Source organism: Alligator mississippiensis, chromosome 4 (genome assembly GCF_030867095.1).
Source record: "Alligator mississippiensis isolate rAllMis1 chromosome 4, rAllMis1, whole genome shotgun sequence".
Classification (NCBI taxonomy): Eukaryota; Metazoa; Chordata; order Crocodylia; family Alligatoridae; genus Alligator; species Alligator mississippiensis.
Genome location: NC_081827.1, coordinates 101,108,632 through 101,130,037, shown reverse-complemented (window position 1 = coordinate 101,130,037; position 21,406 = coordinate 101,108,632). Strand labels below are relative to the sequence as shown.

The window sequence follows — 21,406 nt, the reverse complement described above, 5'->3', positions numbered from 1 at the left end:
CTCGAAGGATATAATATGAAGACATACTTCTATTATTTATTAATATTTTCAGATTCTGAATACATTCTTAAATTTTTAGTATTCTAAGGAAATAGTGAATTACGTTATGCTTGTTTACCAGATTAATTATTTGCTAGTGATTTGTGTCAACCAGCTCCATTGGGAATGGTGACTGGAATTTAATCCTGACGAGACGCATTACGGTGCCTCTAAGAGTCAGAGACTGCAATAACATCGTCAGTCTTTTATATCCCTATAGCTAGGGACCTTAATTGGTGGTTTCGCGGATTTTGCAGAAACAGCAAAATCCGCAAAATCTACAAAAACAAAAAATGCTTAATAAAAAGGAAATACTTGCTCCCCAGTGACAGCCAGTAGTCCGCCTTGCTGCCAGGAAGAGAAGATGCCAGCCAGTAGGATGGCACAAAGGGCAGCAGACAAGATGGTGGCTGCCCCCTTGTCATCGTCCTGTCCCCGCCCACCCCGAGCTGGGGCCTCTCCACCAATTAGTGCCAAGGGGCAGGGCTGCATGAAGGGCCTCTCTGCCAATCAGCACCAAGGGGTAGGGCCTGTCCACCAATCAACATCAAGGAGCGAGGCCACCGCAAAATGACCACAGAATTAGAACTTTAAGCTGCAATCTACCCACGAAAATTAGTAGGTCCCCCTGCGATTTAGGGAGACCCCCTACCTATAGCACAGCTCCTCAGTATCAAGGGCTTGATCCTGTGGGAAACAGTACAGACCTATCACACTATGTTTATAAAGACCAAACTCAAAAGTCAGACGTTCCTCCTCTGCTCTCCAATTCTTCCTTTATATTAAAAAAAGCATACAGCCCGTAACACAATGTTCTGGATGGAGGCTCATGAATTCAGCATATTTCTATTTTATTATAACCTAATTTTCTATTTCATTATAAAATGAAATTCAGGCTGTAACATGTTTTCCATTCAATTCAGGTTTCATTTTTAAATGGATTGTGTCTAAATTAAAACAAAAAGATCTACACATTTTTAATTTAAAAAAATCAGATTCTTTTTTTTTAAATCAGTAGTTTCTATTAATCTTACATGATTTGACTAATAATTCCAGCTTCCCGTGTCAGAATTCAGTCCAGGTCACCACCCTACATATTCTGCTCTCACATCACCATATTTGGCTGAACTGCTTATAAATCTAGGCTTCCAAGACCTAAAATGCCAGACCCTGAGCCATGGTGGGCCTTGTCGTCCTCCTTTTTTCCAATTGCCTCAATAATGTAAAGTAGACAGAACAGACTTTAAGAAAAGCAACACTCCTGCCCCCAGCCCCCAGGAAAGGAAACTGTAACCACACACACCAAATTATATGCCTGTGATCCCAGTTACTGTCTCTTGTCAGCCCACACAATACTAAATCAAGTCTTTTAAGTGAGGCCTTGGTGGGATTTTACTCCTGGACATCACCCCTTATGGTGGCAATTACCCTAGACGTCTGCAAAAGGCCTATAAAATAATAGGCTAGGAAAAGCCTGGCAGAAAACCTCAGTGAACAGAGTGTGCTTCAGCACTGAGAGGGAACCTGAGCTGGATCCAGATCCCAGGACCTCAAGAGCCTCTAGGGAGAGTATTTTGATATTCACAACGCATAGAAACGCTACAGAAAGTCACTTTTTTAGCTCCTCTATTAAAAGAAATTTAGCCACAAACACAGAGGGGGAGAGGTTCCAAAATCGTTCCGCCCCACTCTGCTGCTTTTTATAGTACAGGTTCTTCTCATCTCTGCATTAAATGGTATTTTTATTATATAGTGGAGGTGACTATGAGCAAAAGAAACCAATACAATCAGGAAGAAAAATAAACAGGATGCTTCAACCCAGATCCCTGGAAGAAAACATCCAATTATCCTTTGCAAAAAATTCTCCCAGGAAGAGGCAGAAACAGGCAACAGTGATGGGCGCACACACAGAAACTGCACTCGTTAACGAAGTGGGGGAAGGGATTCTGTCTGCTGTACAGGAGACCAAAGAAAAAGAGACCTAGTGCCACATTTCCTCACTAGCATGGAACAAGACAGACCTGTTCCAGCACACCGTAATACCAGGTGGTGTTACAAGAGATGGTGCCAGTGTCTCTCTGACTGAGCTGGCAGAAGCTGCAAAAGCTTTCTTTTTCTTTGCATTGCCTTGTGAAAGACCTGCATCCAAGATTCCCTTTGTCATTAAGTAAAATAGGAACTTCATCGTTATCCTTGCTGCTTTAATACAGCAGTCAGTCACCACTCAGGCACATCATCTTTCCCATTCAGTGACAGTCCCATTTCTTTCCAACCTTACTATTCATAGATTCGTTCATAGATTCATAGATGTTAGGGTCGGAAGGGACCTCAATAGATCATCGAGTCCGACCCCCTGCATAAGCAGGAAAGAGTGCTGGGTCTAGATGACCCCAGCTAGATACTTATCTAACCTCCTCTTGAAGACCCCCAGGGTAGGGGAGAGCACCACCTCCCTTGGGAGCCCGTTCCAGACCTTGGCCACTCGAACTGTGAAGAAGTTCTTCCTAATGTCCAATCTAAATCTGCTCTCTGCTAGCTTGTGGCCATTGTTTCTTGTAACCCCCGGGGGCGTCTTGGTGAATAAATACTCACCAATTCCCTTCTGTGCCCCCGTGATGAACTTAAAGGCAGCCACAAGGTCGCCTCTCAACCTTCTCTTGTGGAGGCTGAAAAGGTCCAGTTTCTCTAGTCTCTCCTCGTAGGGCTTGGTCTGCAGGCCCTTGACCATACGAGTTGCCCTTCTCTGGACCCTCTCCAGGTTATCCGCATCCCTCTTGAAGTGTGGCACCCAGAATTGCACGCAGTACTCCAACTGCGGTCTGACCAGCACCCTATAAAGGGGAAGTATTACCTCCCTGGACCTATTCGTCATGCATCTGCTGATGCACGAGAAAGTGCCATTGGCTTTTCTGGTGGCTTCGTCACACTGCCGGCTCATGTTCATCTTGGAGTCCACTAGGACTCCAAGATCCCTTTCCACCTCTGTGCCACCTAGCAGGTCATTCCCTAGGCTGTAGGTGTGCTGGACATTTTTCCTCCCTAGGTGCAGCACTTTGCATTTCTCCTTGTTGAACTGCATCCTGTTGTTTTCTGCTCACTTGTCCAACCTGTCCAGGTCTGCCTGCAGCTGTTCCCTGCCCTCCGGCGTGTCCACTTCTCCCCATAGCTTTGTGTCATCTGCAAACTTGGACAGAGTACATTTGACTCCCTCGTCCAAGTCACTGATGAAGACATTAAAGAGTATCGGTCCAAGGACCGAGCCCTGCGGGACCCCACTGCCCACAACCTTCCAGGTCGAGACCAACCCATCCACCACGACTCTTTGGGTGCGACCCTCTAGCCAATTCGCCACCCACCGGACTGTGTAGTCATCCACATCACAGCCTCTTAACTTGTTCACCAGTATGGGGTGGGATACCATATCGAAGGCCTTCCTGAAGTCTAAGCATACGACATCCACCCCTCCTCCTGTGTCCAGGCGTTTCATAACCTGGTCACAGAAAGAGACTAGATTGGTCAGGCACGATCTGCCCGCCACAAACCCATGCTGGTTTCCCCTCAGCATAATTTGCCCTGCCGGGCTCTCTCAAATGTGAGCCTTGATAATTTTTTCAAAGACTTTACCAAGGATGAAGGTGAGACTGACCGGCCTATAGTTGCCCGGGTCCTCCTTCCTCCCCTTTTTGAAAATGGGGACCACGTTAGCCCTTTTCCAGTCTTCTGGGACTTGGCCCGTGTGCCACGAGCATTCGAATATTCCCGCCAGTGGCTCTGCAATGATGTTGGCCAGTGCCTTCAGCACCCTCGGATGGAGCTCATCCGGGCCTGCCGACTTAAAGGCATCCAGTTCTTCCAAGTGACTCTGCACCACCTCAGGATCTACGTATGGAAGTCTGGCGCCCTGCTGCTGCCTCTCTACAACCCCAGTGAGACACTTGTCGTGCCCCTCACTTAGGAACACTGAGGCAAAGAACTCGTTGAGGAGTTCAGCCTTGTCCCCCCTGTCCATCACCAATTGTTTCTGCCCATTTAGCAGTGGTCCTATTCCTCCCTGGGCCTTCCTTTTACTCCCAATATATCTAAAATATAGTTTCTTGTTGTCTTTTACTTGGGTTGCCATCCTCAGCTCCATGGTAGCTTTGGCCCGCCTAACTGCTTCCCTACAAGCACGAGCAGAGGAGGTATATTCATCTTTAGTGATCTCACCCTGTTTCCACTTTTTATGTGCTCCCCTTTTGGCCCTTAGGCTGCCCTGGATTTCTCTGGTCAGCCATGGAAGCCTCCTGGCCCCTTTCCCTTTTTTGCCTCGCTCGGGGATCGTCTTGCTTTGTGCCCGAAGGATCGTTTCCTTAAGGCACAGCCACCCTTCTTGGGCTCCCATCCCTTCAAAGCTCCTACTCTGCAGTGCGTCCTTGACTAATCACCTGAGTGCATTGAGATCAGCTTTCCTAAAGTCTAGCACTTTCACCCTACTAGTTACCTTACCCACTCGCCGTCTTATGTTGAATTCTATTATTAGGTGATCACTGTCTCCCAAATGGCTACCGATCTGGAGGTCCCCTATCATGTCATCCCCTGTTGCCAATACCAGATCCAGTATGGCATTCCCCCTAGTGGGACCATGCACCTCCTGTGTCAGGTGGAGGTCCTGTACACAGGTTAGAAACCTGCGTGAGCGATGGGACCTTGCTGTCTGCGTCTCCCAGCAGATGTCCGGGTAGTTTAGGTCCCCCACGACTACCGCCTGTTTAGCTTTTATGGTCTCCGAGATTTGCCTCAGGAGCCCCGCATCTATTTCTTCCCCTTGGTGTGGGGGTCTGTAGCAGACCCCTACCACCAAATCCCTTTCTCCTTGCCCCCCCATGTAGCCTAACCCACAATCCTTCTACTTCCTCAACCTTGGATTCTGTCTTGATGAGGGTTGATGTATATTGCTCACTGACAAAGTGCAACCCCCCCCCCCCCCCCTTTCTTCCCCAACCTGTCCTTGCAATGCTTTGGCTGGGTTTACCAGATGGTATATACCTGAATGACAAACCAAATGAGAAAGATTCTGGAATTGCTCACAGGCTTCTTCCTAAGAATTACATAGATTTTCCACAACTGGTAATCCACATTACAGAACTCAAACAACTGACCACACACACACTCAACTACAGTTCAATACAGATTGGAGGTGTCAAACATACAGCCCATAAGCTTCATCCAGCCTGTGAAGCTGTAAGATCCAGCCCATGAGTCTCAGATCCACACTGCCCCCCGAGTCAGCTTGCAGGGACAGTCTGGCAGGGCACCGTATGCAGCGTGCAACGTGTGCCAGCCGGCTCCCCGGACTACAGGCACTGCCCGAGATGTAAGGCCCAGCCCACACACCACCAGCAGCACAATCCCCAAAGGGGAGCCAGTGCAGGTTGCCCACCGCACAGCAGGCCAGTATAGGGAGCACACTGCATGTGGCATCCACTGGATCAGCCTTGCATGCTGGCTCCATGCAGCCCAGTCCTAGGTGCTGGATGAGTTTGACATCCCTGATACAGATCAAAGAGAGCTGTAGGGTTGTGCTGAGCTGCACTGACACAGCTTTTAAGGAGGGCTCAGGACTGGGATAATAGAGTGTGCGCTGCAGATCAGGACCTCACCACACAGACAGAGAGAGAGCTGGGTAAGGACTGTTTGTACACTCCCTGCCCACATTATGCCTGACTGACAGACACGAAGATTCAACACAGCCATAAATGCAGACGTGGTTGTGATCACAAAGGCATTACAAGGGGGAAAATCTGTTTAAAGAAAATGCGTGCTTACATAGTGGGTACATATCTTTGAAAAGAACATTTTTTTTGAGTTCAGAAGCAACCTTGGTCAAAATTGTATCTGCAGAGGGAGTAAAGGCCCAAAACTCAGCCAAACAGCTCTAATCCCTAGACAGTGGGATTATCACATGACATCTACACTCCAGTGTCACTTCATCTAGATTTTACAGTGGTATTGAACAGAATGCTTCAGTGAACTAGAACAGGTCAGCTCCAATGCCTCTCTCACTTCACTTTTGAATGCTCCTCTGGTCCCTTAGCCACAGTATGTCAAAATAGGCCTTCACACACATACACACATGCCATCCATTAATATTGAGAGACAGAAAATTAAGCAACATTGCTGTGCACAGACAAAGCTCCCGCACATCTCCTCCACTCTGTGACTCCCCTTCTTTTTAAGCCTAGTTACAGAAAATGCCTCAGACCGTCAGACTCAAGTGGATGACCTATAGTGAAGATTTGCAGCACTTTTCCTACTTTTGCACCACATCCCATTTGACCCTAACAGCAGTAGCATAGATGAGGCACGGTCATTTTTATAGCTCTGTCATATGTACTCAGTCTACACTACTGCTCCCACTGCTGCTAGACCAGGGCTGGGCAATTATTTTGGCTAGAGGGCCAGTTAATGAGTTTGGTGTTCTCTTGCTGGCCATCTCTCTCTCATCCCTGCAGCTGCAGCACACCCCAACCTACAATGTCCTGGCCCCATCAGCATCTTACATCAACTCATGTGCTGGAAGCAGCACTGGCTGGGTGCCGGAATCAGGTGTGGACGTTGCCCACAAGTTCCCAGTGGGGACTGGAGCGACTGCCTGGGACCACAGCTGAAATGCACTGATGCAGCAGCATTAGCTGTGGACCCAGATGCCCCAATCCTCACCTGGAACCTGCCAACTGTGTTTGTAACGGATGCCAGTGCCAGCCCAGTGCTGCTTCCAGCATGTGGGGCAGGAGCCGATGTAAGCTGTGGAAGGGGCCAGGATGTGCCCAACACAACCCAGCAGCCGGAGCCACCAGTTCCCCCTGGGCTAGATCCCATGACTTGTAGCTGCCTGCCATGGGCCAGATCCAGCCCACGGCCTGTATTTTGCCCACTGCTGTGCTAGACTAACAGTGGAAGATGCATGAAAATTTCCAGCGTAGCCACAGAGAGAGAGAGAGACTCCAGCAAGGTAGAAAGCTAATGTGCCAGCAGCTTGTAGTCTCAAGTGATTAGTGCCTCCTTCCGAACAACTATGGAAATTGAGGTGTAAATTCAGAGTGAAGAGAGAAGTGAAGAGAATACTAAGAGTAACAGCTGGTAGAATTAATTTCACACAGGACCCTGGGAGTGCAGGTTCATAACTATGTTATCACAATAACTGGCCAGGTGGCCATTATTTTCAAAAAGGTCACGGAGCCCAGGATTTCTACCAAATGCCAAAATCCAGTTGTGTCTAATTAAAAACACTGTAAAGGAAGTTCATAAAGCGACTATCTTTATGCAAAGAAAAAGTTACCAAAAGAGCCAGACCAGACCTCCATTTAGTTTCTAAACTTGCACCTCAAGTTAAGAGTAGTCGCTTAAATGCACATTTCTAAAATTCAGAGAAAAATATTGGCAGACAGTTCAGTTTAGTGCATCAAACTAGTTTATTCTGGGGTTCTCCTACCTTCCTAAGCATGGAAGAAGAAAGAGCCAGTTTTAGAGAGCCACTGATTTCTTGATTAGTTACAGATTTCAATTTACTGGCCTAAGGTTCCCTTAAAACCTAGGGAAAGTTATACAAGTCTTTCCAAATTTCACTCATCAGGCAATTCACGGCACCCATAAAAATATCTAAAAAGCCACAAATGATGAAAGTAAACAGAAAATAAATAAGAATGAGAGGATGGTTTATCGTGAATTCACCAAGAGTACAAAGATGCCCAAGAGCTTCTCTTTACCCACAGCTTCCTGGTTAAACTCTTTCCATATTCCACATGGACTCTCATATGTAGGCCAGGGTTTAATAGGGAAAACAAACACCAGTGCCTTTTTAGAATATATTGTATTCCCTGTATCCCTCGTGTGAGAGTAAAGGCTAACCACAGCACGCATCTTTTATAGATTTCTACAGAGATTAAAAGGCCTAGTAACTAACCAGCTTCCAAAAGACATATCCACACCACTGAAAAGGAATTGGACCTTCCCTGCTGATTATAGTACCAGTCAACACATCTGCTTACAGCTTCAAACCTGTCTTTGTCTGGAAAGTTATTACTGTACCTGATATGCCTCGACTGCAAGAATGCAAAAAAAGTAACGTCAAAGAAAACATCAACAGCCTGCTGAGTATGCCGTGTTCAAAGTCCCAGTGATGGCCATCTGAGACTAATTGGTTAGATTTATTGCTGTCAGCGAGTGATTCCCTACAAATGTCTCAGAGATACTGAACACATGTGTCACTCTCCAGAGAGAAAAAGCAGTGCTGACTCCACTGTCATTGATAGCTACTTCCCAATACCAAGCATTTCTCTCACACAGGCATTTTTAATTCACAAAACAAGACTGGCTCAGATAGAAAGCTATACCAACATTAAGTGAAAAACATGAAAGATAGGTGTAATTGAGTCCCTCGTCTACTATGCCAGCCAACTGGAACAGAAACACAAAGCTGTTTTATCAAGAGGCGGCCAAGAACCTGTATGCCCCACTTGGCTGATGCTCTTGTAGTGCCACAATGAAAGCGGCACCTGCAGTTCAGCACTCCATTCTTCCTTGCCCCCTCAGCCCATTAATAGCAAAGAATGAACACTTCCCAGTTCAACATCCATTTTCCCTATTCTCCTACACTCCCCCTCCCAGAAATTAAAACACGCTCGTCTTAGCGGCCTTTTTTTCCTCCAAGCTGAATAGCCGGTGGAAAGGCAACTAATAAAGTTGTTTCAGCTAGTCTCAGATGGAAAGGTTCTCAAGTAAATCACTTCTTGGGACATCTAACTTCCTCATCCCTCAAGCAGGAAAATTAGCTCCTACATCCCAGTATTTAAATAGCTGGCAGCTGAAGCAGCAATACACTTGGGACCCTCATTTTCAAATATTAGAAATGCATCCAAACCCTCCTCTTGAAACATGATAGAAGCAACTTGTGTTGGACCTTCTGCTAATACTTTCCCCCCCTCCCACATGCTTAAGAGAAGTATGTCCCAGATTCAGATAGCAGCCATGATCCGATTTGTCCCAATCCCAGCTCAAGCAGCTTTACACCACCCTACTAACAAGATCAGCACTGGCCAAACAGGACTTATCCAGACTGATCAGAGATGGATTAGATAATGAAACCCTAACTGCATAAGCTGGTTGCAAGTGCTGGGGTTGAGAGAGAATGAAAAATGAGAAACCAAATACATGTAAGGGTTACCTTAACTCTTGCAGCAGGCTTTGGCCTGAACCCTGGCCTCTCACTATCAAGTTACTGCCCTCAATCTCTCTGTGGCCTACTTTTTAGATCCTATACACACAGACATAAAAAGCATCATTGGCAGAATTAAGATTGTCATTAATGAAACACTATTTATTACAACATTACAATCTACTTCCATATCTTGACCCAATATCTATAAAAGTGACATTAATATAAAAGAAATCGTGGTAAGTCTGACAGATCAGGACCCCTCCCAACCTTTACAAGGTCTACAGGCAGAGGATCAAGAAGTTGCCTAAACAGCTCTGGAAAAAGAACTAGAAATGTCCAAGAGTGGCAGAAGAAACAAGGTATGATGACTAATTTAGGGTTATTTCGAGCACCGTAAAACCTCTGATACTCTCAATTTTTAAATATGTGCTAGTCACAACTTGTACCTTCTGCAAACATGACGCCTAAGTTATACATAGAAAATGTTGTTTTTTTTAATCTTTAGACGATTTTAACTTTTGAAGCAACTCACTTAACCACTAGTTTTCATCTAACACACACAGCTTTTGCATTAAGGCATTTTCATTATGAAGGACAAAAATTTTCAAAACATTAAACCACAATCATTCTTTCTAAGTTTAGTAACTCAAAAATGACTTGTCTTATTACTTCAAGCTTCTCATTGTCCTCCTCTCTCAAACACCAAAAAAGAATCTCCCCTGGAAAAAAAAAGAAAAGAAAAATCACTCTCTTCTGGTCTAAAAATAAATACGCAAAATTTGGAGAGAGAGCCTGCTCCTGGTCTGAAGGACTGACATATGGAATGTAAATAAATTATAATTTTGAAAATTAAGTTTTATCAGTTGTGTTTGTCCATATAACGCTTTTTTCAATACTGAAAGCATATTATGTCTGTCTGTATTACACCTATGGACATCATTAACAGCTAAAGATGCTGAGTCCATGGATCATATACAAAACCCTATTGTTGTGTTGTAGTAGCACCCAGAAGCTCCAATCACAGACCAGGGGTCTACAGTACTCTACTGTGTTAATGTAGGCACATAAAACAAAAGGCATTGTCTGCCTGAAAGTCAGCGATGCCTTTCTTATATATAAAAGTAGCACCAGTTGAAATAAAATTGAGTTTTAAATTTATTTAATTAAACAAGCGCAAAACCTCGTGTGGGCACATTTACACTGGTTTACAACTGGCCTGTATACATATCAAACAAAATTAACCACGAGTTTTAGTCACACTAGCATCTCTCATTTGGGACAAAACCTGGCATGACATGGCTTCCTATTAGCTGGAAGAAATTCCTATCAGTGTTCACTGCTATAACTTTTTGTTTTTCTAATTTTCTTTTGCTAATTTCTACCTATTTATATTTTCACTGACATCCTGTCACACTTTTAAGCTTCTCTCATTCCTGTCTTCCTGATCTTCCACTATTTCCTTTTTCACAGACAGCCTCTTTCCTACCTTGTATTCTATCACTGTAATGTCTCCCTTTGACCTTCCCCCCCAACCCCTGCTTTACCTTTTGTCTTTCTAATTTCTACCTATTTATATTCCCACTGACATCCTGCCACTCTTTTCGCTTCTCTCATTCCTCCAGCATCTCAGACCAGCAGAGACTCCCTATGCCTGAAGAAGTGTGGCAGTGCCCAACAGCTTGCCAAGAACTTTTTTCCAACTACTCAGTTGGTCTAATAAAAGACATCACATCTACTAAAAGAACCTTGCCTGTGTATATCAGAGTTCATACATTCATTCATACAATAGACTTCCATAGAATATACACAGCTTCCCTCAACACTGAGCAGCTTTTCCAGCGCAATCCTGCAGATTTACGAATTCACAAAAATACCACTTTGGCCACAGAGAAGACGAGAGTGCCTTCCGGTGACCCTTGCAGGGGCATGGAGTACTGCAAACAGCGAACGTGAAGTTCCAAACCAAGTTCAGACCATATAGTGATGCGAGAAAGGAAGGTTACAGGGAAACAAGCAGGAAAGAACAAACACACAGAAGAACTAAAACAAACAAAAAGCTCCACACCCTCCTGCTTCAAAGTAGTCAAAAAAGCCTTCAGCATGGTAACTGAATAGAAGCCAGAACAAAAAAAGTGAAGAAAACTAGTTGTGTAACTACTGGCATTTGAGAAGGGTCAGGAGAAAAAGCTCTGGGCTTTCCCTTCAGAGACAATCAACACAAGCCACAAATCCAGAAGCAACTCCGGATGAATAGCTCACACTGTTCTCAAGGCATTCCAACACCTTCAGTTCAAGAAGCAGTCGCAAGAAGCACTGAGACCACCTGCTCACTTGCCTAAGCACAATAATGCTACATTAAATATAGCCAAGGAAAAAAGAACAATATCCAGAATCCCAAACGACTCAAATAAATGCATCTGGAAAAGGAAAGCACAAAACACTGACCAAAATACACTGGGGCAAGACAACAGAATCTTTTCTCTCTGACCTGTCTACCCTCAAATCTAATGATGAGAGGTAGCACTCTCTTTGTCAACCCTGGAAATGTCTCATGTGATGTCCCCAAACCTTCCTCCTCTGTTACCAGGTACACCGACAACTATTCAATATCATTTGCAAACAAACAAGAGCAGGAGCAAGCCAAGTGTCACTGCTGACAAGAAACATGTATGTTCACTATATGAACTACCCCCTTCTACAGCATCCCCCAGGGCAGAGGTGTCATTATACAGACATGAATACAGTATAAAGAAGAGAGAGTCAGGGGGAGAAATACAGTAGTGTAGGAAGGGGAGGCCCAGTGAAGAGCAAACAGAAAAAAACTACTAGAGGAAAGGGGCCCTCAAAAAATTAAAAATGTTCACTGCAGTGACAGACAAGGTTCCTTGGGTGAATTTGATATCTTTTATTAGACCAACCTAAATGGTTGGAGAATAGTTATTAAGCAAGCTTTCGGGTTCAAAAACCCTTCGTCAGGCTAAGGAAGCTGTAGCAGTTGGTGTGCTCTTCCTGCAGTGACGTGCCCACCTGAAATCAAGAGTTCATACCCATCTTTATTAGTGCCAGAGTGGATGCTAACATGCCCTGGATGCTAACATGCCCAGTCCCCCTTGCCCCCTCATCCTGCCCATGCGGTAGGTACACTTTACTACGTACACTGAACGTAGCAGCTTGCGGTCCATCAGGCTCTAAACTAGTATGGGCTCCCCTAACTCTCTGATCTTGTCACTCAGTAAAAACTGGCTAGGGACGGGTGGAGGAACAAACAAGGCCAGTAACAAACACCTTTCACTAGCTATATGGGGAGACGTAGTTCTAGGCGGATGCCCAATTCCAGGGGGTGAGGGACTTGGTGGCAGAAAACATGTTTGAGGAGAGCAGCCCAAAACTCTCAGCCGCTGAGTGACGCAGGACTTTTAGCCTAACTATCAAGGCAATTTCCTATGAAGCAAAGCATTCAGGGCTGCGAAACAGCTCCTTGGGGACAGTGGCCTGCGCGTCGTCCTTCCTGACACACGTATGACGCCCTGACTTCGCAAAGGCCGCTCAAAGCTTGCCCGGTCAGCTGCGCACGCAGGCAGCGCGTACCTGGAGGGCAGGTGGCTCCGGCTGAGTCCAGGCAAGACGCACCAACAAGTCTGACCCCAAGTCTTACCTGCTTAAGCCAGCCCTGGGCACACTGACAAGGGGCTGCGCAACGTCAGGCTGCCCAACGTCAGGCTGCCCAGGCTGCGGGGCAGCAGGCCGCACTGCCAGCACAGAAGCAGGCGCGGTCCAAAACCCCGGTGTGAATTCAAGGCCACCCACAATGTTTGTGTTTTACCAGCAGTAAAGTTGACATCAACTTTTTTTGGAGGGGGTTTAAAGCCCTGACTATGGCGGTGCCCAGCTCCGGGCTCTGGGCCGCGGGTGGGGGCCGAGGGGCAGGACACGCCGCCCTGGGGGGGGGGGCCTCGGGAAACCACGGCTAGAGAGAGGCCGGCGGGTGGGGGCCGCTCGCTCGCCCGCCCTTTGCTCCCGCACCTGCATGCCGCCGCCCTCGGCCGCCTCCGCCTCCGTCCTCAGCCGCTTGCTGTGACCGCTCTCGGCTCCGTCCCCGCCAGGCATGGGCTGCTCCGGCTCCGGCTCCCGCTTGATGCCCCTGGGGGCCCCGCCGCCGGGGAGGAGCTGCTGGTTCTGCGGCTGGGGCTGCGGCTGAGGCTGCGGCTGGGGCTGGCTGCCGCCCTCCGCCATCCGCGCCCGCCGGACCCCGCCGCCCCGCGCGCCCTGCGGGGGCCGCCGCTGCACAGCCGCGATCCCTGCCGCCGCCCGGCCCGGCCCGGCCCGGCCCGGCCCGGTCGCTGCCTGCCCGCCTGCCCGGGGCGATGCCGCGCTTGGGCTCGGGGTCGGGGAGCACGCGCCTCGCTCCGACCGCCGCTCCACACCGTACCGCACCGCGCCGTTCGGGATCGGGCTCGCGGACTGGGCGAGAGAAGGTGGCGGGGCCCTCGGCAATCTCCGGAACCGCCGCCTGGGCGGTGCGACCCCCGCTCGGCAGCCTTCGGCCTGGGGGCGGGGCCTCGGCCGGCCGGGCGGGGCTGGGCTGGGCGGGGATGGCGGCGGCGGCTGGGCCAGTCTCGGAGGCGTGAGGCGCTGGACTGCTCCTGCCCCGCCCCGCCCCGCCCCGCCTCGCCTCGCCCGGCCCGGCCCGGCCCGGCCCGGCCCGGCCGAGCCTCGCTGCCCGGCCCCGCTCAGTGTGTTTGCAGTGGGGGGGCCGGGAATGACGCCTGGCAGGGGCCACGCGTAGGGGGTGCACATGCACCCCCTGCGGAAAGGCGCTGCCAACACTGTCGGCTGCCTGCCAGCCCCCCCCCCTCCGCTGACACCGCCGGTGGCACGTGCTGGCGGGCTGCCCTCCCCGCTGGCCGCCGCCGACACTGCCAGCAGCGTGTGCGGGTGGTCGCCAACCCCTGGTCAGCGCTCACCACCACCCAACCAACAGTGCCGGCGGCGTCTGCGGGAGCTTCAGCTTGCCGCCGCTCTCCCACCGCCGGCGCTGTGCGCCCAGCCTTGTTCATGACCCCAGGAACCCCCAACACACACGCATGGGCCAGCTCACCCTCACACGTGCCCCAACAGCCACACACCCCATCTGGGCTAGCGCAGCCCCTCACTCATCCTCCCCAACACATAGGCATGCACCCACATCCCTACACACACACCCCAACACAAGCATGCACATACCCCACCCAGGTCAGCACAGCCCCACACGCGCACCCCAACACATCCTTCCCAACACACACCCCCACACCCCCCAGGGCCAGCTCAGCCCCACACGATGCTACAAATAATCCCTCTTACTCTTTACACAGCAAAATTGGGCTCCCTGTTCCCCCTGCCATAAAGCCTTCAGAAGCTGTTTGGCTGAGCTGGCCCCAACAAACAGGTCTCCTTCCTAGCCTCCACCCCTCGACTTGACCCCGCAAGGCCTCTGGAATAAGAACTGCTGTTTGTTGGGTCAGACCACAGGTCTGTCTAGCCCAGCATCACTGGGTCACACGGTGGCAGACAGTGATCGCAGACAGGGACAGTGACCTGGGTCCGGCCAGGGTTTTTAGAATCATAGAATTGTAGAAAATGAGGGTTGGCAGGGACCTCAGGAGCTCATTTACTCCAACCCCCTGCTCAAAGCAGGACCAGCCCCAACTGGATCATCCCAGCCAAGGCTTTGTCTAGCTGGGTCTTAAAAACCTCCAAGGACGAAGAGTCTACCACCTCTCTGGGTAACCTGTTCCAGTGCTTTACTACCCTCCTAGTGAGAAAGTTTTTCTTAATATCTAACCTAAACTTCCCTGCTGCAACTTGAAACCATTGCTCCTTGCTCTGTCGTCTGCCACCACTGGGCACTTGTATACATGACACCATTACCATGTCCGCATGACAAAAATGTCACTTTGTGTGGCTTGATGGCGTCACATGGCATGTGCAAGACTTTTGAGGGTGTTAAGTGAGTTTGCATGGTTGCAAACTAAACTACATCTGGATGTAGTAGTTTGCAACATTGCAAATTGCAACAATCCAGCTGTCAACTCACCACCCCCCTAGCTGCAGGAGAAACAAGACGGCTCCATAGAAAAACAGGATCGGGCCCTTCTCTGCTTCTGCTTTCAGCAGGCTCCTCCGGCTGGCAGGATGCCTGGGGCCATCCGGGAATGGGATGGTTTGTCCCTAGGGCAGTGCAGGACAGCAGCAGGAGGGCAGCTGGGTTTGCTGGCAGCTGGAAGAGGTGGCGGGGATGGTGCACGAAGCCCTGGAAGCTTGGGTGGGCTCAGGGAAGCATTGCATTGGGCACCTCTGAGCTGGGGCAGCACCTGGCCAGCTAACAGTTCACCCGGGCTTCCAGCGCTCTGTGCACCATCCCTGATGCCTTCTCCAGCTGCCAGCTAACCCAGCCACTCTCCTGCAGCCTTCCCGCGCTGCCCCAGGGGCAAGCCAGCCCATTCCTAGGTGGCCCCAGGCATCTTACCAGCCACAGGAGCCTGCCAAAGACAGAAGTAGTCATGCATGAACAACGCATGCCCCCGGCAGCTGGGGGAGCATGGTGGCTGCAGGAGCGCAGTGGTGGTAAGCAGGGAAGCTCCTGCAGGCGCTGTCAGTGGCAGGAGGGGAGGGGAGTGGGGGCGAGTGCCGACCAGGGGTCAGCAACCACCCACAGACCAGCAGGGATTGTGAACCGCCCACAGATGGCACCATTGGTGTCGGCTGCAGGGTGGCAAGCAGCGACTGCCCACAGGTGTCACCGACAGTGTTAGCAGCACCTTTTAGTAAGGGGTGCACCACCACGCTCAGGGGATGCACATGCACCCACGTCCACCCGCTACATGTCACCCCTGCAGTCATGGCCCAATCCTCTTTTTGTATTTTGGCAGAGCCTGCCTGCCTCTCCCGTGGCCAGAGGCTGAGCTGCCGGCAGGCCAAGTGGCCCCTGATCTGTTGGGGAACTAGTCCTTCCCTCCGCGGTGGCGGTGCACCCCAGGGCCATGGGCTGCTAGCAGGCCGGGTCAGGGCCAGCCCATCCTATCCTGCAAAACCTGCGGCCACAGGGGGCCCCACAGCCAAGGGACCCCTAGCGTCCAGCCACTCACCACCCCCACCCCCTGCCACTTCATGGGCCTTAAGGCCCACCCATCTAACTAATAGCCCCCACTGTGTGAAGCCAAAGGGTGAAAGACACAACTAATTTTTTTAATTTGGGGGGGGGGGGGGGACAACTGAGGAAAAAGCAGGATAGGCGTGACCAGGGGTTCAAGGGTCAAAATGTGAAAATAAGTGCGCCGGGGGGGAACGACACTGAGTAGAGCCCCCCATCCCACACCCACTGGTCCTCAAAGACATCCAAGCAGCTGGTGGAGGCTGCCCATTGATGCTCTGCCTGGAAACATGCATGGATGAGTGAGAGGAAAGGAGCCCCGCATTCCTCAGGCACCTTCCTGGCCAGCGCCTCCTTCCTAGTTATGTACAGGGCCCACTTGGCCAGGGCCAGGAGGAGGTTGACCAGGAAGTCCCGGGACTTGGTGGGGCTGCAAATGGAGTGCCCAAAAATAAAAAGGTGTGGGGGTGAAATTCATCCAGAACCTCAGGAGGAGGTTCAGAAGGTGGAGGTGGAGGTGTTGCATCCTGGCGCACTTGAGTGTCATGTGCGCAGGGGTGACGCATAGAGGGTGCACATGGGTGCACGTGCACCCCCTGAGCTTGGCGGTGCACCCCCTACAAGAAGGGGGACCGCCACCTGCAGGCGGTCACTGCTTACCACTCCCACCGCTGACACTGGCAGCGGCATCTGTGGGCAGTCAGCGATCACCGCTGGCCAATGCTGATGCTGCTGGTAGTGTCTATGTTTGTCTGGTTGGGGCTCGCCTGCCCCCCTATGATGATACTGTTGTTGGCGTCTGTGGGAGCTCCTGCTTACTGCCACCGCACTCCTGCTGCCATCATGCCCCCCCAGCCGCCAGGGGCATGCATCATTCCTGCATGTGTGCCAGGGCCTGTGAAGCTCACCACATATATGCCTGTGGTGATGGCTCCATGGAGGAGCCACCAGCTGAGGTCCCCAGTGGCTTGTGGGATGAAGGCAAAGTATAGGCTAAGCCACTGGGGTGCCCCAGCCATGCCCTCACTGAGCAGGTCCCGCCACTTGGTGTCTGGGCAGGATGTGAGGGCAACATGATGGATAGTGCGGCACATGAGCATTTAGAGGTGGCAGCGACAGACAGTGGAAAAACAGACCGGTTTGGTGTCCTCCAGCCGGCTCAGGTGGTGGGATGGGGAGTGCTGTGAGGCTAGGTGAGGCGCCAGCCTCAGCAGCTCACTGCTGGCTGCAGGCAGGCTCCAACTCCAAAAAGAAAAAAAAAATGATCAGGCCCCCTGCTGTAACACGATGGAAAAACTGAAGCAGCGGGTTTCAATTAAAAACCCACCACTTCGATTTAAGGGGCATAGAGGAAAACTCTGAGGGCTAAACCCCTGTCATATGTACAAGCACCCATTGAGAACAAGTCTAGTTGCAACCTCCTAGGAACCCCTCTTCAGGTAGTTGAAGGCTGCTATTAAATCCCCCCTCAGTCTTCTCTCCTCCAGACTAAATAAGCCCAGTTCCCTCAACCTCAGTTCATAAGTCATGTGTCCCAGCCCCCTAACCACTTTCATTGCCCTCCACTGAACTCTCTGTAATTTGTCCACATCCTTTCTGTAAGGGGCGAGGGGCACTGTTTTTCCCACTGTTCCTCTCCCACTTGCAGCTTGCAGCATTTAAACTCTAGAAAGTTCTTATTCAGAGGCCATCCCCCTGCCTCCCATGCTCAAATCGCTCCTTCCCCTTTGCTTTTCCTTGCAATTCTCAGCACTAGACTTTGTTTCCCACCATGCTCCTACTTGCCCGTCTTGGCTAAGCATGTTTAGAGTGCATCATAATCTCACTGAGCTAAGTAATCTTGTTTCATTGGCAGATTTTACCATGAAACTGTTTATCCTCTGTTTTCCAGACTGTCAGCAAGCAGTGTAGGTCTCAGAGTGCCCTTTGAGAGCATCGCATCATTAATCTCTTTTGTCATGTTGAAAAATTACTATTTATACCTACTTGATTGCCCATCTCATAGGACCCACATACCAGAAATTTTTCCCAGTTATACACTATAATTAAACAAATAGTTACATTAGTAAACTCTCTATATAGACATTGGCAATTCCAGAAGCAGTGACTTCTCATTTAGCTTAGGCCTCTTCCACAGTGACATACACTAAATGGAAATAAAATCACTCATTCCAGAGCAAGTGTCAACAGACATCATCCGTGTATAACTATATGGCAGTAATTCTTAACTGGACTGATGCAGCACCTTAGGGTGCTATGATATCCTTTTAAAGGTGCTGTCCTGCACTGCTACCAGGTGGAACTGTCCCTTTGTGCCTCTGTTTCCAGAAGACATTATACAGGGCTAGATCTGGAAAGCAGTTGAGGCAGGAAAGGGGTGCCCTGCTGCAGCCTGGCCTGATGGAAGGGAAGGCAAGATATAGTAAAAACTGCTCCTGCACTTCCCAGTGGGTCAGGGGCACCTGCTGGACTTTGTGTATCATGGCATATCTCCCTTGCACAACAAAAAGGATGGGCTCCCTCTGCCTTCATCTGCAGAGGGTGCCACTAAATTCAGAAAAGCTCTGGAGTTTAAAAAGGTTGAAAATCACTGTTATATGGGTTTAAATTCACACCTTATTTTATATTGTTGTAAGTTAAGCCTTGCTGCCGCAGAAGTGGTTTGATGATGTAGCTAGGTCTCTCCCATGTTCTCCGGCTCAGCTTCACATTTATTATCCATTCAGGCCTCTTGTTATCTGCAAATTGACACAGGCAGCAATCTGCACAGATCTGAAGTCTTTTCCTCACCTCTCTGTATTTCTCCATTGTTTGTGCCCCATATAATAAAACTGACTTTAGATTTGTACCAAAAGTCCAATGTTTGTTCTTCAATCTAATTGGTCTCAACTTCTAAACTAGTTTAACAGGAACAAAATACTACTTGGATTTTCCCTGTTCTAGGGCATATATTTGTGCTGCCACCACAACAGATGACAATACCTCCAAGATAAGTGAACTTCCCTGTTCACTTCAGTGCGCCCTGCTGCACTTTTGTTCTTACTGGTTTTGTTGTAAGTACTTCTAGTGTACACATAGCTTTAGACTGAAGTTATCATCACCATCATCTGGCTCTTGGTTAGATGGTTTGGATGAAGCTATTTACCATGTAAACTATCCAACAGGTTTGCTGTACTGGGACTGGGCATTGCTCTATATGCTCAGGCATCCTACCTTACAATTATTATTCACTGATGCTTCAGGGGAAGGCAGTAAAAAACAAACAAACCCCACCACACACAATGATCCTACCAGTAGTGAATTTGTGGAATTGAGAAGTCCTTCTTGACTCCCTAGCTATCATCTTATGCCCTGTAGCCTGAGAATCAATTAGCCTTATCTTAGTTTATGGTTACAACTGTTACTAATCTTCATTAAATTACCCAGGCTTCAGTTTTGAATTCCAGTTGTTACGCTTGGCTTCAGCCACCCTATATGCTTTATTTTTCCCGTTACAGAAATAGTTTTCAAGGTTACATTAAAAATAGTATGTTTTTGCTATTAGGTGCCAGTGTTCAAGTACCTTTTTTAAAACAATTATAAAGCTACATGAAATGGCACATATTCTTAGAAAGCTTATCTGCAGTTTCTGTCTGCCAGGATGCCAAGGGTAAAAATACATACATACATACATACATACATGTTTCAGTCCTCATGATTTTGTTCAACAAAATGAGATAACATGCCAAAGAACTTTCAATTAAAGCATTCAATAAGGCCGTTCTGGGTTCAGGTTGGAGATCAGTGAAGAATTGAACGATTGCGGCACTATCCCATTCAGAGAAAATAAACACATTTTTATTTTATCCTAGTTTAATGCATCATTCACGACAGCTAATTTTTTTTTAATGTGTGAGGTGAAAGCTCCATGTAAGGACACTCCAGTAGAGATCTCCAAAGAGTAAGCAACTGCTAGACTTAACTGAGCAGTCTATCAGCTACTATCTGGCACTGAGGGACACTTTCCATACTGCCTTCAATTAATGAACCCATGAAAAGCTAAGGCAAGTCACTGTGTCCTACCTAAAAAAACTGTCAAGCAGCCGCCACTGGCATATTCTAGAACGGGGGTAGCCAACCTGCGGCATGCGTGCCACTCGTGGCACGGGCAACCTCTGTTTGGCACAAAGCAAATTGGGGAGGGGACAGAAAGCATAGAGGCAGACAAGGCGGGGAGCAGAAAGCAGAGCATCAGGTCAGGCAAGAAGCACAGAGCAGGAAGCTGAGCAGAAGATCACGTAGGGGAAAGGGATTGGAGTGGCATTCAGAAAGGGTGCAGGGCTAATTTGTGGCATGCCTGCCAAAAAAGTTGGTCCCCACTGTTCTAAGACATTATCTACTTTCCTACTGCACTTCCATGACAGACCATACTTCTGTGGTGCTTTCTATAACAAAATGTAAAAGTACTTTACAAAGATTAATGAATTAGTCTTCACAGCATGCTGGTGGGGTCAGTATTAGCTCTATTTAAGAGAAGGGAAAACTGAAGCTTCTGCTGCATCATAGCAAAATCAGCAATCAGAAGCCCTGAGCACCTATACTCAGTACACCAGGTCTTCTGCTGACACAACTCTCATCCTGAGGACATGCAGCATTGGCAAAAGTAGCTAAACCTCCATGTGTTCCCGTGACACAATAGTATCAGCAGCTGTGACCCCACAAAAGATTTGCTCATGAAACTTCCGTGAATAGCTGTAGCTATCTTTCACCTTTCCTAAATGCAAATGAAATTAGTTTTTGGCTGCTGATTGCCCTGAAGATCCCTGGGAGCTCATCTGCAAGATAAAAGCTGTATTATTATAACTGTACCAAGGCTGTTAAAGTAATTTCACCCTTTTGGAGAGGGAGGGGGGCAGCAACAACTGTACATGGGTGCTGTATAGCAGTATTATTTCTATACCAATACTATATTATTTCTATAAGGAAAGGGGAATAAGCTGTAATTATCTTAACCCCTTTGTACTGATGACAGTCACCCCAGAGGCTGTACTAGTATACCTATA

General features: G+C 48.9%; 1 protein-coding gene across 9 annotated transcripts in view; it reads right to left on the bottom strand.

Annotated features, from left to right (window-relative positions):
* The window catches only part of RBFOX2 (RNA binding fox-1 homolog 2), a 264,854-nt gene extending 251,099 nt beyond the window's left edge, over nt 1–13,755 (bottom strand). For 3 of the 9 annotated variants that reach the window (XM_006258537.4, XM_019489279.2, XM_019489278.2), the window contains exon 1: nt 13,259–13,751. In XM_006258537.4, the coding sequence (XP_006258599.2) occupies nt 13,259–13,468 (210 nt within the window). In that variant the 5' untranslated portion in view covers nt 13,469–13,751. Of the gene's footprint in view, nt 1–13,258 lie in introns of all 9 variants that reach the window. The other 6 variants (XM_019489282.2, XM_059726424.1, XM_019489283.2 and 3 more) reach the window with 4 other exon arrangements.
* Nucleotides 13,756–21,406: the final 7,651 nt, after the last annotated feature.